The sequence below is a fragment of the Ursus maritimus genome, unplaced genomic scaffold, assembly GCF_017311325.1.
Source record: "Ursus maritimus isolate PB19 unplaced genomic scaffold, ASM1731132v1 scaffold_10, whole genome shotgun sequence".
Taxonomy (NCBI): domain Eukaryota; kingdom Metazoa; phylum Chordata; class Mammalia; order Carnivora; family Ursidae; genus Ursus; species Ursus maritimus.
Genome location: NW_024423344.1, coordinates 14,762,584 through 14,788,308, shown reverse-complemented (window position 1 = coordinate 14,788,308; position 25,725 = coordinate 14,762,584). Strand labels below are relative to the sequence as shown.

At 32.5% G+C, this 25,725-nt stretch overlaps 1 protein-coding gene across 1 annotated transcript in view; it reads right to left on the bottom strand.

Moving 5' to 3' along the window:
* Positions 1–25,725, bottom strand: part of NBEA (neurobeachin) — a 664,295-nt gene that overhangs the window by 492,505 nt on the left and 146,065 nt on the right. The window contains exons 12-17 of the mRNA XM_040622005.1: positions 22,916–23,068; positions 21,595–21,763; positions 14,962–15,041; positions 14,182–14,244; positions 13,988–14,085; positions 9,991–10,083 (exon numbers count right to left, since the gene is read on the bottom strand). Coding sequence (XP_040477939.1) covers positions 9,991–10,083; positions 13,988–14,085; positions 14,182–14,244; positions 14,962–15,041; positions 21,595–21,763; positions 22,916–23,068 — 656 coding nt within the window. The remainder of the gene's footprint in view (positions 1–9,990; positions 10,084–13,987; positions 14,086–14,181; positions 14,245–14,961; positions 15,042–21,594; positions 21,764–22,915; positions 23,069–25,725) is intronic.

Genomic DNA, 25,725 nt, shown 5'->3' with positions numbered 1-25,725 from the left:
AGTTAAAGTCAGATCTCACTGCAGTGATTTTTACGCGATGGAATCCCTGCAGGTGTTGTAAGGCAGAAGAGCTTCTAAGTATACTGATCTGTAGTACAAAGCTTAGCTTGCTGTAAGTCCTGAGCCAGCATGGTGGCACTCCAATATTCCCATACTCCCACAAGTTCAAGGACAGGGAAGATTCATTCCATCAATTCAGGCACCTCTTAGCCTTCTGGTGGTCACTTACATAGAAGTCAATGTTAACATTTCTCAGGAGGGAGGTGGGTGCAGAGGAGAGAGAATAAGAGGCAGAGATCTTTCAGAGCAAAGCGATCCCTCAAGATTTGCTGCTTTTTAGTCATTTCCTTAGGCTTTTAACATAGTTCTTCAGCTGCTTGTGATTCCCATGAGAGAAAAAACCCAGCACCAGTTACCTTATTTTTCTCTGTTCCTACCCCAGGTACACAGGAACCAACATTTGCTTGAAAAAAGCCAAATAGCTTAGAGTTCAGAAGAGATGGGAAGGAAACTTCTTTCCAATTCTCATACTCCCAGAACCTACATCACTACTTTTTGTTAACAGACAACAGATTCTGCAAGAAAAACTGGACTAATTTAACTAGTCCAAAAAGAAATAAACCATTAGATTAAACGACTGCCAATATATAACAGGCCAACACTATAGACAGCAAGGTGATCTATTTACAGTGCGAATAAATGGAGAATTCACCCAGAAGTTACAGGGCTTGAAGTTAAGACATCAGACAAATACATTTGGTTGAGAATTTTTATTTCCACAGTGAACATTCAATAATATGTGTTTTAAATTTTGTACAACCTAAAATTATCATAACCATATTACAGTACAGCCATTTAGGCATTTTGATCATCTATCTGAATCATTTGTTAGATTCTGTTCTGAAGATAATCGTAATCAGACCATTTCCATGAAAGAACAGTTTGGCTTTCTCCGCAAGCATACATCCAAGTTAGGTTTTTCAAATTTTTTTAGGAAGGGGGGTAGAGGGAGAGAGAGAATCTTAAGCAGACTCCCCACTGAGCACAGAGCCTGCTGTGGGGCTCGATTTCATGACCCTGATATCATGACCTGAGCAGAAATAAAGAGTTGGGATGCTTAACCAACTGAGCCACCCAGGCGCCCCAAGTTTCTCACTTTTATGTAGCTTTTTATTTTGGAAATTTTTAAGATTTACAGAAAAGTTAAAAAGATAGTACACAGAGTTCTCATATATTATTCACCCAGCTTCCCCATATGTTAGTATCTTATTTCATCATGATATATATATCAAAATTAAGAAATCAACACAGGTACAATATTATTAACTATATTATAGACTTTTTATTCATATTTTACCAGTTTTCCCTAACGTCCTTTTTCTGCTCAGGATCCAATCCAGAATACTACCTCGAATTTAGTCATCATATCTCCTTAAACTCCTCTGATCTGTAGCAGTTTCCCATTCCTTTTCATGCCCTTTAACAGTTTTGAAAAGTATTGGTCAAGTGTTTTACAGAATATCCCTCAATTTGGGAATGTATGATGCTTTCTCTAGACTAGACTTGGGTTAATTTTTAGAATAATACCGCAGAGATGAAGTGCCTTTCTCATCACATCATATCAGGAAATACACGGTATCAAGATGATGTATGATTGTTGATGTTAGCCTTAATCAATAGTGAAAATCACTGCCAGGTTTCACTATCCTTTGGAAGCAAGTCAGTAAGTCCATCTCACACTCAAGGAGAGAAGATTTAAGTTCTATCCTCAGGAGGGAAGAGTAGCTGTATATACTATTTGGAACAGACTTCTCCATTTTAATGATATATTTCAAACCTATCTCTAGTTCAGCTGACAATGTGTATGGATCTAACAACATGTATTCCAAGCACTTGATGGAAATTATAAACTAGGTGTGACAAGGGACCAACCCAACAGACTTCAGTTTAGCTTCATCTATGGAGCCATCTCAGATTTCCTGCCAGACAACTGCTCTATACACAAATGAGACACTGAGTTTGGGTTATATTTCATTTCTTAATAGTTTTAGAGAAGATTTTCTTAAGTTTTTAGGTATATACTCAAACCCTCTATAAATACTAACCTATTTCTTCTTCCCTAATAATTGTTTTATTTGCCTCAAATCTTGAACAATAATTAATAGTAATTATTATAGTAGAAACACTTATCTCACTGATCTAAATGCTGCTAGTATTTCATATTTAAATTTTATATTTAAGATAAATATATTGAAGATATATTCTGCTTTTATCAGAATTACATGTTAAATTGTACTTATTGGGGCGCCTGGGTGGCGCAGTCGTTAAGCATCTGCCTTTGGCTCAGGGCGTGATCCCGGTGTTCTGGGATCGAGCCCCACATCAGGCTCCTCCGCTGGGAGCCTGCTTCTCCCTCTCCCACTCCCCCTGCTTGTGTTCCCTCTCTCGCTGGCTGTCTCTTTCTGTCAAATAAATAAATAAAATCTTTAAAAAAAATTGTACTTATTACTTTTTTGCTAACAATTTAAATTATCACATTGCAATATGCTGTGATTAACCATTTTAAATCTACTTTATCATTTATCCTTAAAACTCAGTGAGAGAAGCCGTATGATTTTACTCATTTATAGGTTAAAAACTGAGGCTCAAGAATGTTTCCAAAACCATTTGGAAAATTTGTGGTTAAGCCAGGATCCAAACCTATGCAGTCCAACTTGAAAAGCAATGAATTACATGTATTTTACTAACAATTATCTCTATTCAACATCAAGTGAATACATGCTTTGTTTTAAATGTTTTATTTTACATTTAGATTTAATTTTATAATCATACTGATAGAAATCATTTGGACTTAATTCCCTGTGTAGCTAAGTAGTTAAGAAAACACTTAATTTCAGTGTTACCCCAGTCCTTTTACTACATGATTGTACCAATCAAGAACTCCTCATTTTAACTAATCAATCACTGATTTTATTCAATACAAATCCATCAATAAAATAGTGAATGAAAATACTTCCAAGATTTTAAGTTGCTGTTATTTTTAAATATTTGTAATTTTTTTCTAAACAATGTTATTATTAAAAAATTATATCAATAGGTTAAAATTCACATTGTTAAAAAATTGATTGATCCACATCCACCTTCATTTCCACCAACTCCCCATTAGGAGCCACTGTCCTTTTTTTTTTTTTTTTTTTTTTTTTTTTTTTTTAAGATTTTATTTATTTATTTGACAAAAAGAGCAAGAGAGCACAAGCAGGGGAGCAATAGAGGGAGAAGGAGGAGCCCAATGTGGGGGTCGATCTCAGGACCCTGGGATCATGACCTGAGCTGAAGGCAAACACTTAACCGACTGAGCCACCTAGGCACCCCTAGAAACTACTACTGTTCATAGTTTGTTTCTTACATATCCTTCTAGATTTTCTCAGTGTAATACAGGAAGTACTATATTCTTATATCCTCTTATTTTTACAAAACCACACCCAGTACATATTCATCTATACTATTTGTTTTCAATCATGCGACAATGTAACCGTGGTATCAATATACTGACTTATCTCGTTAGTTTTGTTTTACGACTGCATGGCATTCTATTTAATGAATGAACCATACATTATTTAACAAATCCCCTATTAAGAGAAATTTAAGATTTCTCCTAACCTTTATGATTATAAACAACAGAACAATCAATAACTCTGAAGAGCCATGTTTTCATATGTGTATAAGCAATAAATCTCCGGGTTAAAAAGTATATGTATTTGTTATTTTGACAGACACTGATCAAAATTAACACTGTATTCCAAATGGGACTATACTAATCCATGCTCCAGTTAGCAGTGTGTGAGAATGTTTGCTCCCCCACAACCAATCTAATATATTGATGTCTTAGTTTCAGTTTATATTTCCCTTTTTTTAAAGAAGATTTTATTTATTTATTTGTCAGAGAGAGAGAGAGACCGAGAGAGAGAGCCCAAGCAGGGGGAGCAGCAGGCAGAGGGAGAAACAAGCTCCCCCTGAGCAAGGAGCCTGATCAGGGACTGGATCCAGGACCCTGGGATCATGACCTGAGCCAAAGGCAGGTGCTTAACCAACTGAGTCACCCAGCATCCCTATATTTCCCTTATTACAAGTAGACTCCCTTCTTTTCAAATGTTTCTGTGCCGTGCATATTCTCCTCTATGAGCTGACCATTCATTCATACCCTTTTTCTCTTTTTCTACTAGGTTGTCTTATCAATGTCTAGGAAAACTGGGCAAAATTATCATGTAAAATTCTTTTAATTTTCTCAATTTGTATATTAATTATGGAAATTACAATTTATTTTGTACATACATACTTTTGCCCTTTCTTTAGTTGCTTAATGATTTATCCATCTATATCATGAGTTACAAAAAATCAGTTTTTTAGCGGCGCTTGGGTGGCTCAGTCGTTAAGTGTCTGCCTTCGGCTCAGGGCGTGATCCTGGCGTTCTGGGATCAAGCCCCATATCAGGCTCCTCTGCTGGGAGCCTGCTTCTTCCTCTCCCACTCCCCCTGCTTGTGTTCCCTCTCTCGCTGGCTGTTTCTCTCTGTCAAATAAATAAATAAAATCTTTAAAAAAATAAAATAAAATAAAATAAAAAAATAAAAAATCAGCTTTTTAAATGATTTTCTGTGTCCTGAATCATTATACTTTTCTATTTATTAATTACGACCTTCCATTTATTTGGTTATTCTTTTCCTACTTATATATTTTAATTATTTTTTTTGTATTTTCTTTTTATTGCTCTATAACTATGGATTTTCCCATAACCACTTCTTTGGCTATATCTCATAGGTTTTTTGAAGTTGTTTTTTTTTTAATTCTGCAGTTTGTCCATACAACTGTGGGTTTATTGTTTTCCATTGTATTCTATTGATCTATGTATCTATTTTCATGCCAATACTATACCGTTTTAATTACTACCACCTTGTAATATAACTTGAAATCTGGAACTGTAATACCTCTGGCTTTGTTCTTTTTCAAGACTGCTTTGTCCATTTGGGGTCTGGTCTTTTGTGGTTCCACACAGGTTTTAGGATTGTTTGTTCTAGTTCTGTGAAAAATGCTTGTGGTATTTTGATAGGAATTCCTTTAAATCTGTAGATTGCTTTGGGTAATACAGACATTTTTACAATATTGTTTTTCCAACTCATGAGTATGGAGTGTTTTCCCATTTCTTTGCATATTCTTGGCATTTCTTTCATCAGCGATTTATAATTTTCAGAGTATAGGTCTTTCACCTCTTCAGCTAAGTTTTATTCCTAGATATTTTATTGTTTTTGGTGCAATTCTAAATGGGATCATTTTCTTAATTTCACTTTTGCCACTTCACTCTTAGTGTATAGGAATGCAACAAATTTCTGTACATTGATTTTGTAATCAACAAAGGAGGACTAAATATACAATGGGAAATTGACAGCTTTTTCAACAAATGGTGTTAGAATAACTGGACAGCCATATGCAAAAGAATGAAACTGGAACACTTTCTTTCATCATACACAAAAACAAAGTCGAAATTGATTAAAGACCTAAAGTGAGACCTGAAATCATGAAATTGCTAGAAGAGAGCACAGGTAATAATCTCTCTGACATCAGCCACAGCAATATTTTTCTAGATATGTCTCCTGAGGCAAGGGAAATAAAAGCAAAAATAAACTATTGGGACTACAACAAAATAAAAAGTTTCTGCACAACAAAAGAAACAATCAACAAAACTAAAAGGCAACCCAGATAATGGGAAAAGATATTTGCAAATGACATATCCAATAAAGGGTTAGTATCCAAAATATATAAAGAACTGATACAACTCAACCTAAGAAACAAATAATCCAATTAAAAATGAGCAGAAGATATGAACACATATTTCTCTAAAGAAGACATACACAGATGGCCAACACACACTTGAAAAGATGTTCAATATCACTCATATCAGAGAAATGCAAATCAAAACTATAATGAGATATCACTTCATACCTGTCAGAATGACTAAAATCAAAAACACAAGAAACAAGTGTTGGTGAGAATGTGGAGAAAAAGGATCTCTCTGGCACTCTTCATGGGAATGCAAACTGTTGCAGCCACTGTGGAAAACGGCATGGAAGTTTTTCAAAAAATTAAAAACAGGACTATGCTATGATCAAGGAATTGCCCTGCTGGGTATTTACCCAAAAATACAAAAACACTAATTCAGAGGGATGCACGCACCCCTGTGTTTATTACAGCATTATTTCCAATAGTCAAACTACGGAAGCAGCCCAGTGTCCACTGATAGAAGAATGGATAAAGAAGATGTGGTATTTTATGGAATATTATTCAGCCGTAAAAAATGAAATCTTGCTATTTGCAATAACATGGATAGAGCTAGAGGATATAATGCCAAGCAAAATAAATCAGAGAAAGACAAATACCACATGATCTTACTCACATGTGGGATTTAAAAAACAAAACAAACAAGCAAAGGAAAAAAAGAGAGAGAGAGACAAACCAAGACTATAGAAAACCAAACTATAGAAAATAAGCTGATGGTTACCAGAGGGGAGGTGGGTAAGGGGGATGGGGAAAACAGGGGATGGGATTAAAGAGTACACTTACCATGATGAAAAATAAAATAAAATCCTGAAAAAAATTCTGAAATTTGTGTGCATCTTTTCTTTGACACAAAAGTTGATTAATAAATTTTAAATTTCTTTTTTAAGATTTTATTTATTTGAGAGAGAGTGAGAGAGAGGGACAGCATGAGATGGAGGAGCACCAGAGGGAAAAGCAGACTCCCTGCTGAGCAGGGAGCCTGATGTGGGACTTGATCCTGGGACTCCAGGATCATGACCTGAGCCGAAGGCAGATGCTTAACCGACTGAGCCACCTAGGTGCCCAAATTTTAAATTTCTAAGTAGAAGAAACTTTGGTTTCTGATTTTGTTCCTATTTTCTAAATTTACTGTATGTTAATAAGAGAACCTTGTCTATTTTAATTTTTAGGTTTTAGAATTTTTCTTTGATGTCTACGATGCCATGTCAAATTTTCATAAATGTTCCATGGCATTGAAGTTATTTTATCAACATGATACAGATTTCAAACTATATTAATCAGATTTACCTTGTTATTTATATTACTTTCCCCTTTGATTTTTTTATGAACCAAGATACATGAATTAAATTTTGTTTTAATGTTTTAAACTAATGGTAATTGTATTATTTCTCCTATAATTGCCTTTTCATGAAAGTTTCACCCTTTAACATTATGTGTCCTTCTTTATGTTATTTATTATTTTCTGGCTTGACTTCTCATTTGTCCATTGCTAAGATCATGATTCCTGCTTTTTCCATTTGTATATATGTGGCATAACCTGTAGGTATCCTTTAATTTTCAATCTTTCTGAATCACTTTATTTTAGTATGTTTCTTGTATATAGATCTGGGGTTTATTACTGTGATGAACCATTTTGTTTTGTTTTGTTTTTTCTTAAAAAAGGAGATTAACAAAAATGTTTACATTTATTTTTATGGCTGCTGTTTGGTGCTACATATGTCAGATTTTATGTTATGCTTCCAACTTTTATAGATTTTTTTAAGATTCCATTACATGTATTATTCTTAGTTTTATTTGTATAGTTCTTTATTATCTTGAAAGCATTATAATTTTGCCAAAATTCTTGTCTTTGTAACTTTATATAAAGGAATATAAAGTCCTCTATGTGTTTAGAAAGTGTATTTCCATTACGAGCAATGATAAATCCAATGTATTTACTCTTAATTTTTCATCTCTCCTGTGCCATCAAATCTTAGTAAGACTGTGTTTCTAATATTTCATTTGTCAGCTTCTTATGGATAACCTCTGACTCTTTGGATTTACTCTACTTTCTGTCTTTGCTCAGCCCTTTCCCAATTCATAAAACTGTAGCATTTCTGCATTATTAGGGCATATGAAAGTAAATTCTGGTCTGTCACTCTGTTTGAAATGTTTGTTTTACGTTTAGTTTTACTGTTAAATTCATTCAGTCTTCACCAGTATTACTTAGCTATAGTCTGTCCAGTCATCCTGACTGGCTGAACTTTGTCCCCAGGAATTTTCTCAATAATCATTCAGAAAAACAACTCTTTGTATGGTTAAAAATTGTTTGGCAGCATCCTTTTTACTTAAATGATACTGTGGTTCCCATTTTCTTCACTTCAATATCCTATGGGTGTTGCTCTGTTTTCTCTATTGAAAAATGTTCTAGAAAAGTCTAACGCCCAACTCAAATTTCCCCCTTATTTGCACACTGCTGAACAAAGTATTCTTGACTTACATTTAAATCCAATAGTTTACTTTTGTGCTGACCATTCTAGGAAAATTCTCCCTGGTACACAGCATGGTTTTTTAATATGGATGGCAAAATCTTATATTAGGACTTCACTGAATTATAGCTTTAAATATTTGGTTAGTTCCATTGTCCTGCTTTTCTTATTTGGGGACTCAATTTAGACCATTGTTGGAATTTCTGTGCATTCCGTATCAATCATTATCTCTTTGATCCTTCTCAACTCTTATATTTCCATCCATACATATTATTTGCTTTGTTTTCATTTTTATCTTCTGTGTATCTTACTTTGCCAACGACACAATTTATCTTCCTTTAGGCTTCCTCTGATTTCATTTTTATGAAATTTCCTTCAACAAAAGTAAAATAGAAACTTTCCTCCAAAGTTCTGTTAGTCCATGATCCAACACTTCTGTGTTATCCTACCATTTCTTCCAACTTCTTGAAATTCTGCTTAGTAGTATTCCTTCCCCAGAACAAATTCATTTCTTATTTTTTAAACTTACAGTAAAATTTCTAGTCACAATTATTATGTATTCTATAACAATATTTTTCCTGTGAGTGTTCTTATCTGCAAGTTGGTTTTGCTTATCTTTTCCACATTGCTGTATTTTTAAATGTGTTTTCTTAACAATTTTTAAGAGGTTGCATCTAGGGCTAGAATCCTTTATTTAATTTCTCCTAGTTAATTTCTTTTACTTAACCAAAGTTACATGAGTAGTCCTTCTCTCTTAATATTAAAAGTGCACGGGCTTCCTACTCTAATATTCAATCAACTAGTACATTGATAGTTCCTCATATAGGCATAATTCTTTCCTACAATCCAGGCTTTGTTGAACTAATTCCTATAATGGTAACATGTCTATTCTCCCTTACGTGACTATTGATTTGGTACCAAAATAAAAAGCATCTATCCACTCTTTCAAACTATTTAGCATGTTAGAGATGTCTTATCTGGATCTTGTGTAGTTTTCATCAGTGTTATCAATAAAATCTTGGTAAATTTAAGCACCAAAAAGAAATAGCAACCATGAGGTTTTGAGAGGAATCCCATCTAGCAATAATTAAATGATACATTCTTGGGCTCATTTGTATAGAAAATGAATTTTTAAAAAAAATAATTTTGCACTGGACAACATAACATGAAAAACATTTATTATATCAGCAAGTGACACTTAAAAGTATCTAAATTCTGGACTTTGGGGAAAAAAGAAATATTCTGGGATCTTTAAATCACAAAAATAATCAGTAAGCTTCAGTCTTAGAAAAAAATACAAGTAATAAAATACTGACTATGCTAGCATGTAAACAAAAGAGCAGCTCTCATATATATGGATGATTCCCTGTCAGGAAAGTTTTCATTAAAATCATATCCATAAGTGTTTTGTTTTATTTGATGAAATATTTTCTTATATCCTTAAAATGAATAGCATTTTCTTTCAGCGAAAAATAAAAATAAACTGTATTACTTAAATTGTGAATTTGTTCTATAATCTACTATTAATAAGCATTCTTTTATAAAACACTTTCACCACTGTTACAACAGGAAGCTATTATTCTCTGCTGTAAGATTATTCAAGTCAAATTTCATGTTCCATTAGAAACAAAACTACAGTAAAATACAATTTCAATAGGTATTCCACAATTCATTATGAAAAACATCAACTTACTTGTGACCTAAATGCTTCAGAAAGTATCCCAGAACCTTCAGAGCTTGAACCCAAATACTTTCACTTTTAGAAGCCAGTAATTTGTAGATTACTCTAAAAAATACAGAAATAAATGACCTTTTAAGCATTTACAAATATTAAAAATATAAGCACTATATACTTTACAATGAATTATAAATATAAAAAATATAAAGTACTTCTCAGGATTAAATTCTTTGAGAAAATAAAAATTAGCACATTGTACCAATATTTCTTTAAATTTGGCCTTCAAATAAATACTCAAGTTCAAAGTGATTCGTTGCTCATTAAGTATTGCCTTCTAGCATATTGAAAAAAAATTCTATTTTAAGATACATGCTTAGTTAGGCTGTATTTCCCCTTCTATTAGAACTGCCCCTGACATTTATACTTGATGACCTTTTTTTCTTGTTTATAGCTAATTGGACCATGGATAGAAACTTGCCCAATTATTTCTTTTTTCTGAGCATTTGGAGTGAGATCTGAGAAACAATATCTAGTACTTTTGGGCTCTTGAATTAGAAAATTATTTAAAACAGAAACTATAAGGCAGCCTTGTTTTGTTCACAGAGACAAGTCTATACACAAAAGGAAGAATAAAGCAACCATACAGGAAGTAGCAAAGGAAGTAGTTTCCTTATACCTTTCCAATTCCTTGTTCTTACCCTAATGAGATTTCTGTGACAAACACATTATTCTGTTTTTATTTAAATTGGTTTGAGAAGTTTCCTGCTACTTGGAGCAGAGAAGTCTCTACTAACATGTAACCTAACCTAACATATACAGTCATTTTGAATATGATATAAGAACAGCGTTATAATTTTCAAAAATATTTAAAAATTTTTATCTTGTGTTTTTTTAAATATAAAAGTAAATATTTTTCTTCTATAAGGTAGTAGGGGACAATAATAAGTATATTCTTTTGCAACTAATTCGAGAATTTAAGAAAGTTCTTTGAAAATGGTGACTATAAAATGAGGATGTGCTTTACTATATTAAAATTCTTTTAAAAAATAAATGTCATTTTACATTTTTAAGATGAAGTAATCTAGGCTAAACAAAAAGTTGATATTAGAAGATACAGTATAGTTTTTATATTGTTTCAGTGACATTTAAAAAAGGGAACATATAAAGCTAGTCACATCTGTTTTAACAGTGGCTTATACTATTAAAAAATAATATATTGTTGATATTGCTTCTTATTCGTGTGTTACTCTACTGAAGAACAGACGGAGGTAAACATTAGAGTTACTATTTCCTTTAGAAGATGATTTTTTTTCCAAAGCCTCAAATTCCTAAATATGTATTTACATTGAAATCTACTTTCAGAACTTTTATGGACCAAGGTCAGAATAATAATAATTAAAAAAAAAAACAAGTATAAGAATAGGAAACTTACATGTAAGAAAAAGAACTATTCAGGAAATCATGAAAAAGAATATTCAACCATAAAAATAATCTCGACAACCAAAGTAAAAGCTCACAGCCTAAAAACGTGACTAGATTCAGATATGTATGGAATCAGAAACTCCCATAGAATTCCTATATTCTGGAAATAACTTTAAATTGCAGGGATAAGAAAGGTATAAAATCCACCCAGGATTGACAATTGAAACATGAAAACAACTAGGGCCACCTCTCATCTACATTACATAGGATTTTCTTTACAACTAGACAAGTGTTTCTTAACAAAATAAGATATGAACACAGGACTGTAATACAGTATGAACTGGAAATTTACTGACAAATCAGTTAAAGAATGTTTACCTGAAATATAATAAGATAGTTAGGTGAATCCTAATTCATCTGTTTGAGCTTACTATATTAAGCCAACAAATAATCTAAATTACTTGAGACAAGTACTTATGTATTCTTTTCTTCAAAGATTTTCAGATATAAAAATACCACATTTTTAGCTGCTCAGTTCAATGCTGTATTATCACATGGTCTTTCTTAAAATATCACCAGAATTAAGTTCAGTCTTTGTGTTCAGTTATTAGTGTGTATAAATTACAATTAATCAGAATTTTTCCAGAAAATATTTCATATATCTGTTATCTTGAGTACCCACCTTTCTAAGATACAGACCTTTAAATGTTCTATCTAAGAAGCCTATTTTTTCCATATCTTTCGTCAAAGCCTACATTCTCCACATTTTTTTGAAATGGAAAAACTGAAGTAGAAAACCTTCCATCTTTGTCACTGTTTTGAACACACTGGTAACAACAGGACATGTTTAGCAGGTGTCAATCATGAGAACCAGGCCTTGGTACTCATTGTGTCTAATCTTTCCATTCATACTATACATATAAATTACTATTTTAGGCCCTAAAGATCTAACCAAATATCATTCTCCTTTGTAAAATCATATATAGAGTGAATCTGTCAAAGTAATGTAGAATTTTATGTCTGAATTTCATATTAACCAATCTAAGATTGGTATCATCCACAAGGATGATGAGGACATTTTTTTTTTTTTTTTAAAAGATTTTATTTATTCATTTGACAGAGACAGAGACAGCCAGCGAGAGAGGGAACACAGGCAGGGGGAGTGGGAGAGGAAGAAGCAGGCTCCCAGCGGTGGAGCCTGATGTGGGGCTCGATCCCAGAACGCCGGGATCACGCCCTGAGCCGAAGGCAGACGCTTAACCGCTGTGCCACCCAGGTGCCCCGATGAGGACATTTTTAATTGATTCACTTATCAGTTGATATAATAAATAAAGGAGATACTAGGATCTAAGGTCAAGGATACTAATTGTTCAATCTAAATATAATTTAAGAAGAATAACTGTATTATATGATTAGGTTGAATTTTTAGTAAACATTTAAATATCAGTTACTTAGTAAACAGTTTTTAGTGAACAGTTAAATATCAGCAATTTCATATAAGTCAACCTTATAGTAAGAAAATATTTATAGTTCTTAATAATTAGATGTGTAATCCTCTTCTTCAAATTGAGTAGCAACTCCATGGATTGTAAACTCAAAGGTCATAGTGATAAACAGGACATTCAATAGAAATGATGTGATTGCTTCTCTGATTTGGAAAGGAGTCCTTCAAATCTAGATAATTGTCATTTGTTGATATAAATGGCCAAATAAAAGAAGCACTAATAAAATCCCTTGGCAGGTATATTATTCCAAATTCTTTTACAACCTGTGGAAGTTCATTGAGTTGCACATGACATAACTTAGATCTCCTCTTCATTCCAATAATTCAGACTTCAGAAAAATTAAAAAGGAGAATCCCTAAGGGGCTAGGTTATAGGTTGAGGTTCATAAGAATACTAATCTAGGAACTATTTTTCACTTACCTACAATAATTACTTACAATCATTCTGACTAAACTTACTCTTCAAACTCTTTTGATTTTGTCCTCTTGTTCAAATTACATTGCCACTGTCCTAACTCATCATCCCTGATACTGGTGAATAAAATAATCTCTCTACTTATTTTGCTCCATCAGTTTTACTCCTCTCCAGTTCATTTTCCACACTGCTGACTATAAATCTAACAAAACAGGAATCTGAGCAAATCGGTATCCCATTCAAAAATACTTTATTTCATCACCAACAAAATAAAATCTAAACTTCTTTCTATTATGTGGCCAGTATCCATCCTCAAGATGTGGCCACTATCTACTTCTTGAGCCTAAATTCAACTTTCTTGTGCTCTCTTTTGCTGAAATATACCATGCTCTCTTGTCTTCCTGCAAAATAAGATGTATTTGTTCTTCACACTACTTGAAATATATTTATGATAGCATCAATTTAATTACTCTTCTTAAGACCAAGACCCACTCTTTATTACTTCATCAGTTTGAGTATTAGAATATTAATATTAGTTTTCTCTGTTTATTCCCTTCTTGTGTGTAAGATTTGGCTGTATTCATTCAAAAGTTCCAAGAGTAGGAATTATTTTAGAAAGCACAACTGTACTCAATTAAAATCTACTAGTAATACTAATATTATAATCATACCTTATTCCATTTCTTTGATCAAATGCTGGTATCATTGAGGCTGGGTGTTCTGACATTAAAGCCACTAGTAACTGTAACACATCATGAATATTTTCATCCTGCATAATAAGGATCACCAATATTTCTTTAGTTAATATTTTATTCTAGTGCTTTACATAAAATAATTAAAATAGAAGACCCAGACCATGTCCTACCTCATGCATGGTAAGTAGGTAATTTAATATACTTTGAAGTTCATCTTCCTTGACCCCTCGATCCTAATTTTAAAAAATATATATATTATTTAAATCTAAAATTAAAACTTTAAAGACAGGCACCAAATGATCATTTTAAAAGAACATAAGAACAACTTAAAAGTGGTGGTTTTCATTAAAATCTCTAAATATTTCACAATTCACAGACTATATTATTTCCACTTAAATAAGTAAACATCTGGGAAACTATATCTAGTCTTTTAAAGTTGCTAATATTTGATTGACCATCACTATCAAAAGTTAGTATATTTTGATCATCTAACTGTATTCATATTACTATTTTCTAGCCATTTATTCTTTTCTGAAAATAATGCATAACTTTATAGAACCAATTGATGCATATTTTACTTTTATCTTCCATTTTTCTATATCTTAATCTTTTAAAAATCCTGCTGTGATAAAATACATAATGTATTTTATGTATATTTATGTCTTCTCATACAGGTACATAGACCATTTTCTGGAATAAAAACTTTATGCTCATTTCTTATGCATATTCCTTGTCCATTTCCTGTATCGCTTAGAATGGATGATCTCAAAGAGGATTAACAAAAAGTGAAGTTTAACAAAAGTTAACGAAAAGATATACTTTAGGATTTTGAAAGCTATTCATAAATTAAAAATAGTTACTGCTAATTTTACAATATTGATTTTAAACAATGCCAAAAATTCCTCTTCATCTAATATATTGCAATTCTAAATTATGTATACTTATTTTACCTTTAGTATGAGCTGTTTCAGAAAAAGTAGCATAAATGCCCGCAGTGATATAATTTCTTTTTGTGATGGCCGGGGACCATCTAGAATAAAACAGAAAACATAGAGAAAGAAAAAAAAGGAAAAAAAACCTCATGATATTAAATAAGCTTAATGCAGTTATGTGCATTAATACTATGGAATTCTTTAGAAGTTGTATTTATTAGAATTACAGTATTTGTTAGTATTAATGCTATATCAGTTCAATTATATCAGAGGATCCAAGCATTAATTTTCAGATTTGGGCAATTTCAAAGTATTCACCAAATGTCAGATATGGGGGAAAGAATTACTTCTTGAAAAAAATTATATTGCCATTCATTCATAAGTGTTTAATCAAATATTTACATAAATAATTTTTCCTACTTTTATTAATTTAATAGTTTCCTTTTTCCCCCAAATCCAAGTTTTCCCAACATTTCTTCCATCTTCAATTAAACCTTTCTTCACTTAAAGGCCGTCTCCATTTTCACACCACGTATTATATAACAAAGCACAGAAAAAGTGACACTCTATTGTTATTATTTGCTTTGCACCTTTTTTCCCCATGTTATTTGTATATACCAAATATGTATTATAGTGGACACTCAAAAAATGCTCATGAGTCAATAAATGAAAATGAATGTGAACAGTTAAAGTGTACATATCAATTCCATCATAACACCTAAATTTCAAAGAAATTAATTGCAAATATTTAATTACCAACAAATGAGATTATTCAATGATATGTGTAATATACACAGTATACAATAATTAAATTATACCTTTAACTATATAGCTAGAACCATGAAAGCCCTTAAGTATCAAGCCTTTCTTGAAGCTATGAGGATTTATATAGCTTCTTTATAAGTTCTGAAATAAAAATCCCTATATGTATAATTTATAACATCTTTTATTCACTCAACAAATATTGACATGCAAATTATTACTCAAACAATCCATTCCATCTACTCTTGAAAAAGAAATCTTTCTCATTTCCCAGACTGCCCTCTACATTTCTTGCTCCACTATTACCAGTAGTGTACAAAATACCCTGTCCTTCCTTACCAATACTTGGTATTAACTTTTTTAAAAAGATTTTCATTGTTGGGGAGCCTGGGTGGCTCAGTTGGTTAAGTGTCTGACTCTTGATTTCAGCTCACGTCATTATCTCAGGGTCATGAGATGGACATCGGGTCCAGCTCTGCGCTGAGCATAGAGCCTGCTTAAGATTTTCTCTCCCTCTCTCTCTGCCCCTCCCCAACTACTCGAGCTCTCTATCTCAAAAAAACAAAAAAAGAAAGTTTTTCATTGTGAAATATAGCACATATACAGAAGATGTAAATGTACATCTTAATGTACTGGTATAAAATGAACACTCATATAACCACTTTTTAGGTCAAGATACTGAACACTGACAGTAACCTGGCGAAGAAACCCATTACCGAATGGTATGCAGGTAAAGGAACTACACGAGTGGAGGGGTGAGGTCCTGACAGGATAACGAATCAGATTAAATAACTGCAGATTTCTGATTTCTGTTGTATAAATATTCCCACTATGACTGAATTTAAGCTCAAGCTACCGATGGTGTAATAAAAACCAGGTTGAAAAATTCCTAAATATTTAATAATTGGCTATGCACCGGCTTGTTCCAACATACCAAAGTCCTCACCCTACACCAGTCATCAGCTCTGAGCCACCTCTTGATCACATCCTCCATTCCATCATGGTAGAGACAGCCATTATCTTAGTAATAATTTCCTTACATTCTTTTAATGAAATTGGACAAGTTTTATATTATCTTAGTGTGTCAGTTGTTTCTTTTTTTATTGTAAGGATGAGAATAATAATAGTGCTTATGTCACAGGATATTTTGTAAGGATTAAACAGAGCAACACATGTAAAGGAATTAGAATAATGCCTGGTCCATTTTAATTATAAGCACTCAGTAAATGTTAGCTATAATTACTATTGTCAGACACTGTACAATGTAAAGAGGATGTTCCAGAAAAATATACATATGTATGAGTCTAATACATAATATGAATCCATATTTTACAAAATAGAATAAACAGATATTTTACAAATATAAAATTGAGTAACATAAATCTCAAATGACACCATTTATGTAAAACACAAAAGCTAAACAATCGTTTAGGAATACATACGTAAATAGCAAAGTTGCTAAAGCATACTAAAAAAATAATAAGCATTCAAGTAAGAAAAAGGCATAATAAACATACAACAAAAACATAAAACATAAAATTGAGCATGGGGTTATCTCTATGGCTGGGAATGGGAGGAAGATGTGACCAAAGATAGGTAAATACAGGTTAATGGTAAGATTCTATTTCTTAAGCTTGGTGGGACCTATATGAGGTTTATTACATAATTACATATTTGCATTTATGATGTATTCAAAATAAATCTTTGAAATACCTATAATTTGAAGCACCTACATGTAGGCATGTGTAAGTTTGTGTTTGTATGAGCAGAGAAAAAAAGGCAGAAGAATATATAAGACTGGTGATACGGGCTCCTTGAGAGAATAGTTAAGTTTTTATTTATAAACATTTGTATTATTCTACTTGCTAATTAAGATCATGTATTACTATGGTACCTTGTTAATATAAATAAATTGTTTTACAGTGAAACTTACAGAATAATAATTTAAGAGACAGAAGTGTTAAATAAGAGTCAAGGCAAAAATATCCTACTTCTCAAGTCAGTGCCTACATATGGATTAGTACTATGAAAAGCTAGTGTAGTACAAAGTATCTTTAGAGCGTCCTTAAAAGAAAGTATTTCAGTTCAAAATGGTATTGAAAAAAGTTATTTAGAAAACTATGTTTCAAGTCAGAACCTCACATTTCACTAAATATCCAAGTTAATTTCTGATGGATTAAAAAGTTTAATTAAAAAGATATATTAAAAATAATAAATAAAAAGATATATTAAAAAAGAATAAATCGTAAAGAAAAAGAAATTCTCTTTCACTTTCTTGTCACTTTTCTTTAAAATATATTTCTTTGGTTTCTTCCCTCCCCTCTCCTTGAGGTAGCCAGAGCCAGCCAAGCCTGAGGGCCCTGGGATGGGAGGAAGCAGCAGAGGCCAAGGAAACTCCAGATGCTGGCAGGGCCAAAGAGGCAACTAAGTCTGGCAGGACCTTCAGGGTCAGGGTGAGGAGACAACATGGGCCAGTAGTGTGGTCAGCAGCAAAGAAAACAATCGGGGCTAAGGAGGTGACAAGGACCAGCCAGAGTTAGAGGTGAGGGGATGGTCAGGGCTGACTGGCAATGTCAAAGCTGAGATGGTGATGGTTGAACATGTCAAAACACTGCTTCATAACGTAGAATAAGCAAATATATAAAAACATTAAAGATTACATCAGCCAGATTTTTCACTATTGAAGGAAGAAAGCTATAAATATAATAAGCTTGAGGCTACACTGAACCATGTGGTTTTAAATGGGAAAGGAAGGTATCTGTGTATAAACCTGTATTTCCTAGATCCATGCAGAATGTCTAGAAGCAATGCCACTAAAAGAGCAATAAGTACATGAGGCACACCGAACACCTAAATCTGGGTTTCCAAAAATCATATCCACCAAAACAAACCAGGGCTCTCTGGAGAAATGGTTGATTCCAGGAATGGGTAAGTATAAAATAAACCAAAAACATCTTGTGGCAGAGAGCGAGCACTAAAAAATTATGCACATCTGTCATAAAGACCCAAGATCTCATGTGAAGGTCTCCTACAAGCCAAATCTGGGACAACCTTAACATCCAATAAATAATGATACAACCCAGGAGATAGTCTCTGGGCTAAATCCATTAAGCCTTAACATTTTTTAAGTTTCACTGAAACAAACCATATCTATTCACTTACATACTGTCTATGTCAGTTTTTGTTACACACTGGCAGAGGTGACTACTTGTAACAGCGCCCTTACGCTCCCTAAGCCTAAAATATTTCCGTGTGGCTCTCTGCAGAGAAAGTGTGCCAACTATTGATATAATACACAGAATAAAACAGAAATTCAGGAAATTGATGCTGATATAAAATTAACAAATAAATGGAGAGAAAAAACAAGTTCCTTCTTATCGTAGAATTCAAACAAATATATGTCTTAGAAAATATTGTCATTTAGCAGCAATCACAATAAAGACCAATTATGACAAGAGCCACTGATGAACTAAAACCAGTAAGTGAAGGTTTGTTGAAGAGCAAGATATTTACATAGTCTCAATGTGTTTCTCCACCAAATACTTATTATTCCAGAAGAGAAAGTAACAATTTTATAATGAAGAACTTTGGCAGACACCACATTAATCAAATAATCAAAGTCGACATCCCCAGTAATAAGACAACTCGACGTCATGAGCCTCTTGACGTGATACAGTGTGGCAGAATTGGTACGACTCCCATGTGATTCCAACCAAAAATGAAAAGCCTGGATCATCATGAGCAAATATCAAACAAATCCAAATTAAGGGACGTTCTAAGAAATAATGTGTCTGTATTCTTCAAAAATATCAAGGTCACGAAAGACAAAGAAATACAAAAGAAAAAAAAAACAAAACAAAACTATTCTATATTGAAGAAAATTAAAGTGACAAGGCAACTAAATGCAATTTACAATCCTCGACTGGGATTCACAGAAAAAAAAAAGTTTTTTGGTTTTTTTTTTCTGGAAAGGATATTATTGGAATAATTAGTGAAATTTAAATGCAATCTTTGGATTAGATGATCGCATTGTATTAATGTTAATTACCTGATTCTAATGGTTGTCCTTGGTTATCTAAGACTATGCCTCCTAGGAAATAAACAGTAAAATATTTAGGGTAATACGGTATCACATCTACGATTTATTCTCAACTGATTCAGAAAAAATATGTGCATGTATATATAACTATATTTACATAAAAATGGAGAATGATAAAGTCTATGTGGTAAAATTCAAAATACTGGGCAACACGGTGGGGTTTATGGTAATTCTTTGTATCACTCTTGCAACTTTCTTTAAATTAGAAATTAACTTTCTGAAGCAGAAATGAATACGTATGAATATATGATTTGTTTGGGGTAAAGAAAACTCTAGTGTAGTGTTTTAGAAGATCTGAGTCCCATAGACATGACTCAAATTTTAGTTACTTTGTACCAACTTCCAGTTTCCTAACCAACAAAATAACAGTAATACTGACAACGTAGTTACCAACGTAGTTATGTAGTCCGATGTGTACGTGTAAACATGCCTATGCATATATTATTACATTATATACAAATGATTAAACAAAATTAACAGGATGCTTAGTGCAGATTCAAACTCATGGTGAACGTTCAGTAAATTTTAGGCATTATCAAGATTAAAAGCAATAGAAAAAGCCATGAATGGCAGAATAATACACCAGATTGCAAATAACACAATTTTTAAAGTCCTAACAATAAAAGACATAACATAAGCTAATAAATGAAAATTAAAATAGTGAAATGTTATTTTCCCTTATTAAAAAGATTTTTATAAAACAATAATTTTCAACACTATTGTTAGTATGCTGAGAAAGCACTCTCACATACTACACAGTAATTACTCTCAGTAATTTTAAACAAATCAAAGATGGAAGTAAATGATTATATACAAAGAAATAGATCACTGTTATTTATAGAATCAAAATTTTAGAGACATGTAAATGGTACATTCTTCTAAATTACTATGTAGAGTCAAGAAGAAAACGGAAAAAAAAAATCAAGAAAATCTCAATTCTGTAAAAGAGTTTAAATATTTCACACATTTAATGCAACAAAAAATAGTGGAAGAACACACACCAAACCTGAAACAGTTCTTATTCCTAGGGTTGGGTTATGAGTAATATTTTTCTTCTATATCATTTTATTTTCTATGATGAGTATGCATTTTTATGTAACTAGGAAAGTAGGCAATATTTATTTTTGTTTATTTATTTAAGGTTTTATTTATTTTATTTTAGAGAAAGACAGAAAGTGTGCACACCCATGAACATCCACATGAGCTGGGAGAAAAGCACAGGGAGAAGGAAAGAATCCCAAGCAGACTGTGCTGAGCACGGAGCCAGAGGCAGGGCCCCATCTCAGGACCCCAAGACCACAACCCGAGGTGAAACCAAGAGTCCGATGCTCAACGAACTGAGCCACCCAGGTGCCCTGGCAATATTTTTTAAACAACACAACGAAGTATTAAATTAGTTTCTACTACACTTAGAACAAAGGGTGAATTTGGGAGAAAAATATAAAGAAAGGTAACTATCTCAAAGGGTTGAAACAACTGTATTAGAACACATTGGCCATGATCAACTTCATCTGATTTTAATATTACGAATATATTTCCCTGAGCCACAACAAGCATATAGGATAAAAGGCAGAATATTATTTTTTACCTGCCTTTGTTCCAAAAATAACTTAATATTTCAGAACTATAAATTTCTCTACCACAAAAAATTCTCAATATACAAGGTTACTATATAAGAAAGACAATAGTTCAGTGATATTTTCATAACCGTGCACATCTGGTTCCTATAACAGTACTCAGGATATAGACCAGTAATAGTACAATGAACGTAGTGGTAGTGTTGTACTTACCTAATCCTTTAGGTGTAATGCCACTACTGTCAGCAGGATTAATGACCCAGTAGTAATATTTTAATGTGTGCATGAGCTGTAATACTGTTCCTACTCTGCGTATGGTGGTGTAAATGGTAGCAGTTCCAATAAATTCAGCAGACAAGTAAGTGTATAGGGAAAGCTGAACCTAATACAGAATATTAACAGAGCATTAAAATAAATTTAAAATGCTTCAAGTGTTTATATTATAAATACGCATTCTAATTTAAATGCAAATTAGTAAAGGCCAAGAAAGAGCCATTTATTATGAGGTTAAAAATAACTATTTATTAAATATTATTTATATTTTTAAAAGAAATAATCTGCAGCCAACATATTCTAATAAAATTTATATTAATAAAGGTAATCTGTAGCTATTAACAAAGAAATAATTTTAAATGAGTTAATCAATCAAAAGTAACTGATAGGAAGATCAAATTATTTAAAAAGTTACCTAGACTAAAGCCCTTAATCAAAGTACATTTCAGCAGCTCAGAGGAACAGAACTAACATGAGTCAGCTATATCATATTTGGAAAAAATACACTCTGTCATATATCCTAAAAGTTCACATAATTCCAAATTTCTTAACCCACTGCCACAGTATCAGAACCTAACCAGGTAAGTAGAGAGATAACAAGTAAAATATCTTGTTTAAAAGTGAACAAACTTAAAGTCCGAGTTTAGCACCACAATTAACCTGCTAAACAATAATAAAAGTCAGACCCTATATAATCTAACTGAAGTTATTTGGAAAATCTGAAAACTGTAAAAGGCAGCTCACTTTCATGAAGAATGTCCCTCATTACCGACTTCCACTAGAATACAAGAGGGCTGAATTAAGGTATACAAAATAATAAAAATTTTATGTTGACATATAAAAAGCAATGTATTTGTTTTAAAACAAAGAATATTTACAATCATGACATAAACTCTATATTCACAATATAAGCAATTTTCCAGTCACAATGATTGTAATAATCATTATATAATTGGTTACCTATTATTTTCTCTTTTCTTAGTCTTAATAATCAGTGTACCAAATTCTTTCTTGGAAAGATATGAATCACAACTACTAACTTCAGAACATAGTTATTATATCAAGCTTAAACTACAGTTTCATTTATCTTAATATTTACATATTTAATATTTTGATTGCTGATTCTGGTAATACAACTGTTTCAGGTTGACTATAAAATATGCCAAAAAAATCCAAATGCTTTCTACTGCATATTTTAAATCCATAACCATAATTTATTAATATTACACTAAAATAAAATGAATGAGAATGAAATTTATACCTTTGCAGGTGTATGTATCCAGATGGCGGGGTTGAATAAAATGTGATCACAAAGCTGCTTTAGCAAAGGTGCTCCATGAGATAGACCATCAAGGTATTTTGCAAAGGATAAAAATTGCTCCAGGACAGCTCTAGTTATATGAACTCTTGATGACTAAAGAAAAAGAAAAGATTTTCAAGCTAAAAATATCCAGAATATCAAATTTTAAGATTGCTGACTTACAATAAGTATGTATGAATTTTTCATATGCCATACTTAATAATTTAAATATAAAACTATATATTTCCTTTGTTATTCAAAATTTAATTATATTCAGAAACGTAAAATTTTAAGGTAATTTTCTGAATGACAATTTGTTACCTGAAGCCCTTTCCAGAACAACCGCAGGTAAGTAACTCAGGTTAAACAATGTCACTTTAAACACAAACTAAAGAAATAAAATAAGCTATGAATAAAAATGGTTTCAACCCATTTTTGTATAAATTGACTAAAGAAGAGATCTCAAAGGAAACTGAAATGGAATAAAATTAATTATCATGATCATACACACACACACACACACACACACACACAAGATATTGGGAAAGAGAAGTGCTTTCACAAGATCCAAACCAAGAGGCAAATAAACTGACTCCACATTCCACTGAATTTTTTCTTCACAGAGTCACAAATGAGTTGCACATGGCCAAATACAAAGCATCTTACTCAGCATAAACCTTTCAATCTAGCCATGGTATAAGAAAAGCAAATCTCACTTTCCTGGAAATACTGACCCTCAGATTATTCCCAGTGTCCTTTGCTTAAAAGATGGGAACTGCTGAAATTTATTGGGCTTCTCTTTTCCATAAAATCCTTCTTTCTTGATGATATTTTACGTTTCCACAGCTTCACATAACAATATCTCCAGCCTAACACTCCCATTAAGATTTTCAACTGCCATCACCAGTAGGTAACCTACTACCAATGCTATTTAGATAAATGACAGACCTTCCAAAATTCAAACCAAACCTTAAAGCTGCATTGTCCAACATAGTAGCCACTAGCCATGTGTAGCTACTGAGCCCTTGAAATGTGGCTAGTCCTAGGTGACAAGTGTTATAAGTACGTATAGATGGGATTTTGAAGATTTAGAATAAAAAATAATGCAAAATATCTTTTACAATTTTTTTGAGTATATGTTGAAGTGATAATATTTAGGACATATAAGGTTAAATAATATACATTATTAAAATTAATTTCACTGGTTATGTTTTATCAAAAAATTTTAAATAACATACGAGACTTGCATTATCTTTTGACTGGAAAATACCACCTTAGAGTATAATTTCAGATGAAAGTATTATAGAGGAAATGCTGTTGTTTAAAGACCAACTAATTTTAATTCAAATGTCAAAATATATCTTACTACACAAATCTTTTCTTCCTCATCTAGTGATCCTTTTTGATCCTCCCTAGGATAAAGAATCACCTACCACTCAACCCCAAAGCACAGGTCACATCACACCTTTCTCTCCATTATCCATTGACTGAAGATCAAGTATCACTACAGGATAATTAAGGTCTAAAAGGGACTAAATTGTCTTGCCAATTTTACTTCCCATATGGTTTACTTAACAAGGGCAGCTCAATAAATTTGACATAAGCATGCTATGCATTTCACACTTCTACACAAGTGTGTCACAAACTCATATGATTACAATATTCAAATAGTTAACAATGTAGGAGACAATAAAGAGTAGTGAGAGCTGCCCAAGATACCTAAAGGAAATACAATTCAACACTAGAAAACTTTTCATTGAGCCAAATAAAATATTTCTTTGGGTCAATTTCACCTACACACCACAGTCTGCTTCATCTGCTTTCTCTACCATGCTCCCTCAACTTGGAAAACCCTTGCAACCATTTCCTTTACTTAAAGGCAGATTCACTACTTTTAATTTAGTCATACAGAAAATATGCATGTTGAGTACTTACTATTTGCTGGGGACTCTCCTTGGCACTGTGGAAAGAATAGTTAACAAAACTAAAAAAGCCCTGCCCTCACAGAACTTAAATCTTAAGGGAGGAGAAGACAGGGGCATATAATAACATAAAAAAGTAAAATATGTAACAAGTTGGATGCCAGTAAGTACATGAAAAAACACAGTGGATAGCAAATTTGTGGCAGAGTGATTAAGAAAATGTTTTACCAAGTAGGGAGCAATTAATTTGAAGTATCATAAGGGTAGCAATGATTTTTTTTATTACTATGCTTGTATGTTTGACAAAAACGCCAATGGTGGGTAGATTAGCAATAGTCCTACAAAATTCAAACCAAGCCTAGGAGCATAAATTTACATGAAAATTTTATAAGAAGACGGGAAAATGATCCTAACAAGTAGCTGAATTATTAAACCGGGGGGGGGGGGAGAGGTAAAAGCAAATAAACCTTTTTCTTTTTATTTTTTTTTTTTAAGATTTTATTTATTTATTTATTTATTTGACAGACAGTAGGCAGAGGGGCAGGAAGAGGGAGAGGGAGAAACAGGCTCTCTGCTGATCAGGGAGCCGGGGCTTGATCCCAGGACCCCAACACCATGACCTGAGCCACTTAATTGACTGAGTCAACCAGGTGCCCCCAAAAAGCAAAAAAAAAATCTGTAAGAAAAGAGCAAAAAATGGGCAGAAGATATGAACAGACACTTTTCCAATGAAGACATACAAATGGCTAACAGACACATGAAAAAATGTTCAAAATCATTAGCCATCAAGGAAATTCAAATCAAAACCACACTGAGATACCACCTTAAGCCAGTTAGAATGGCAAAAAT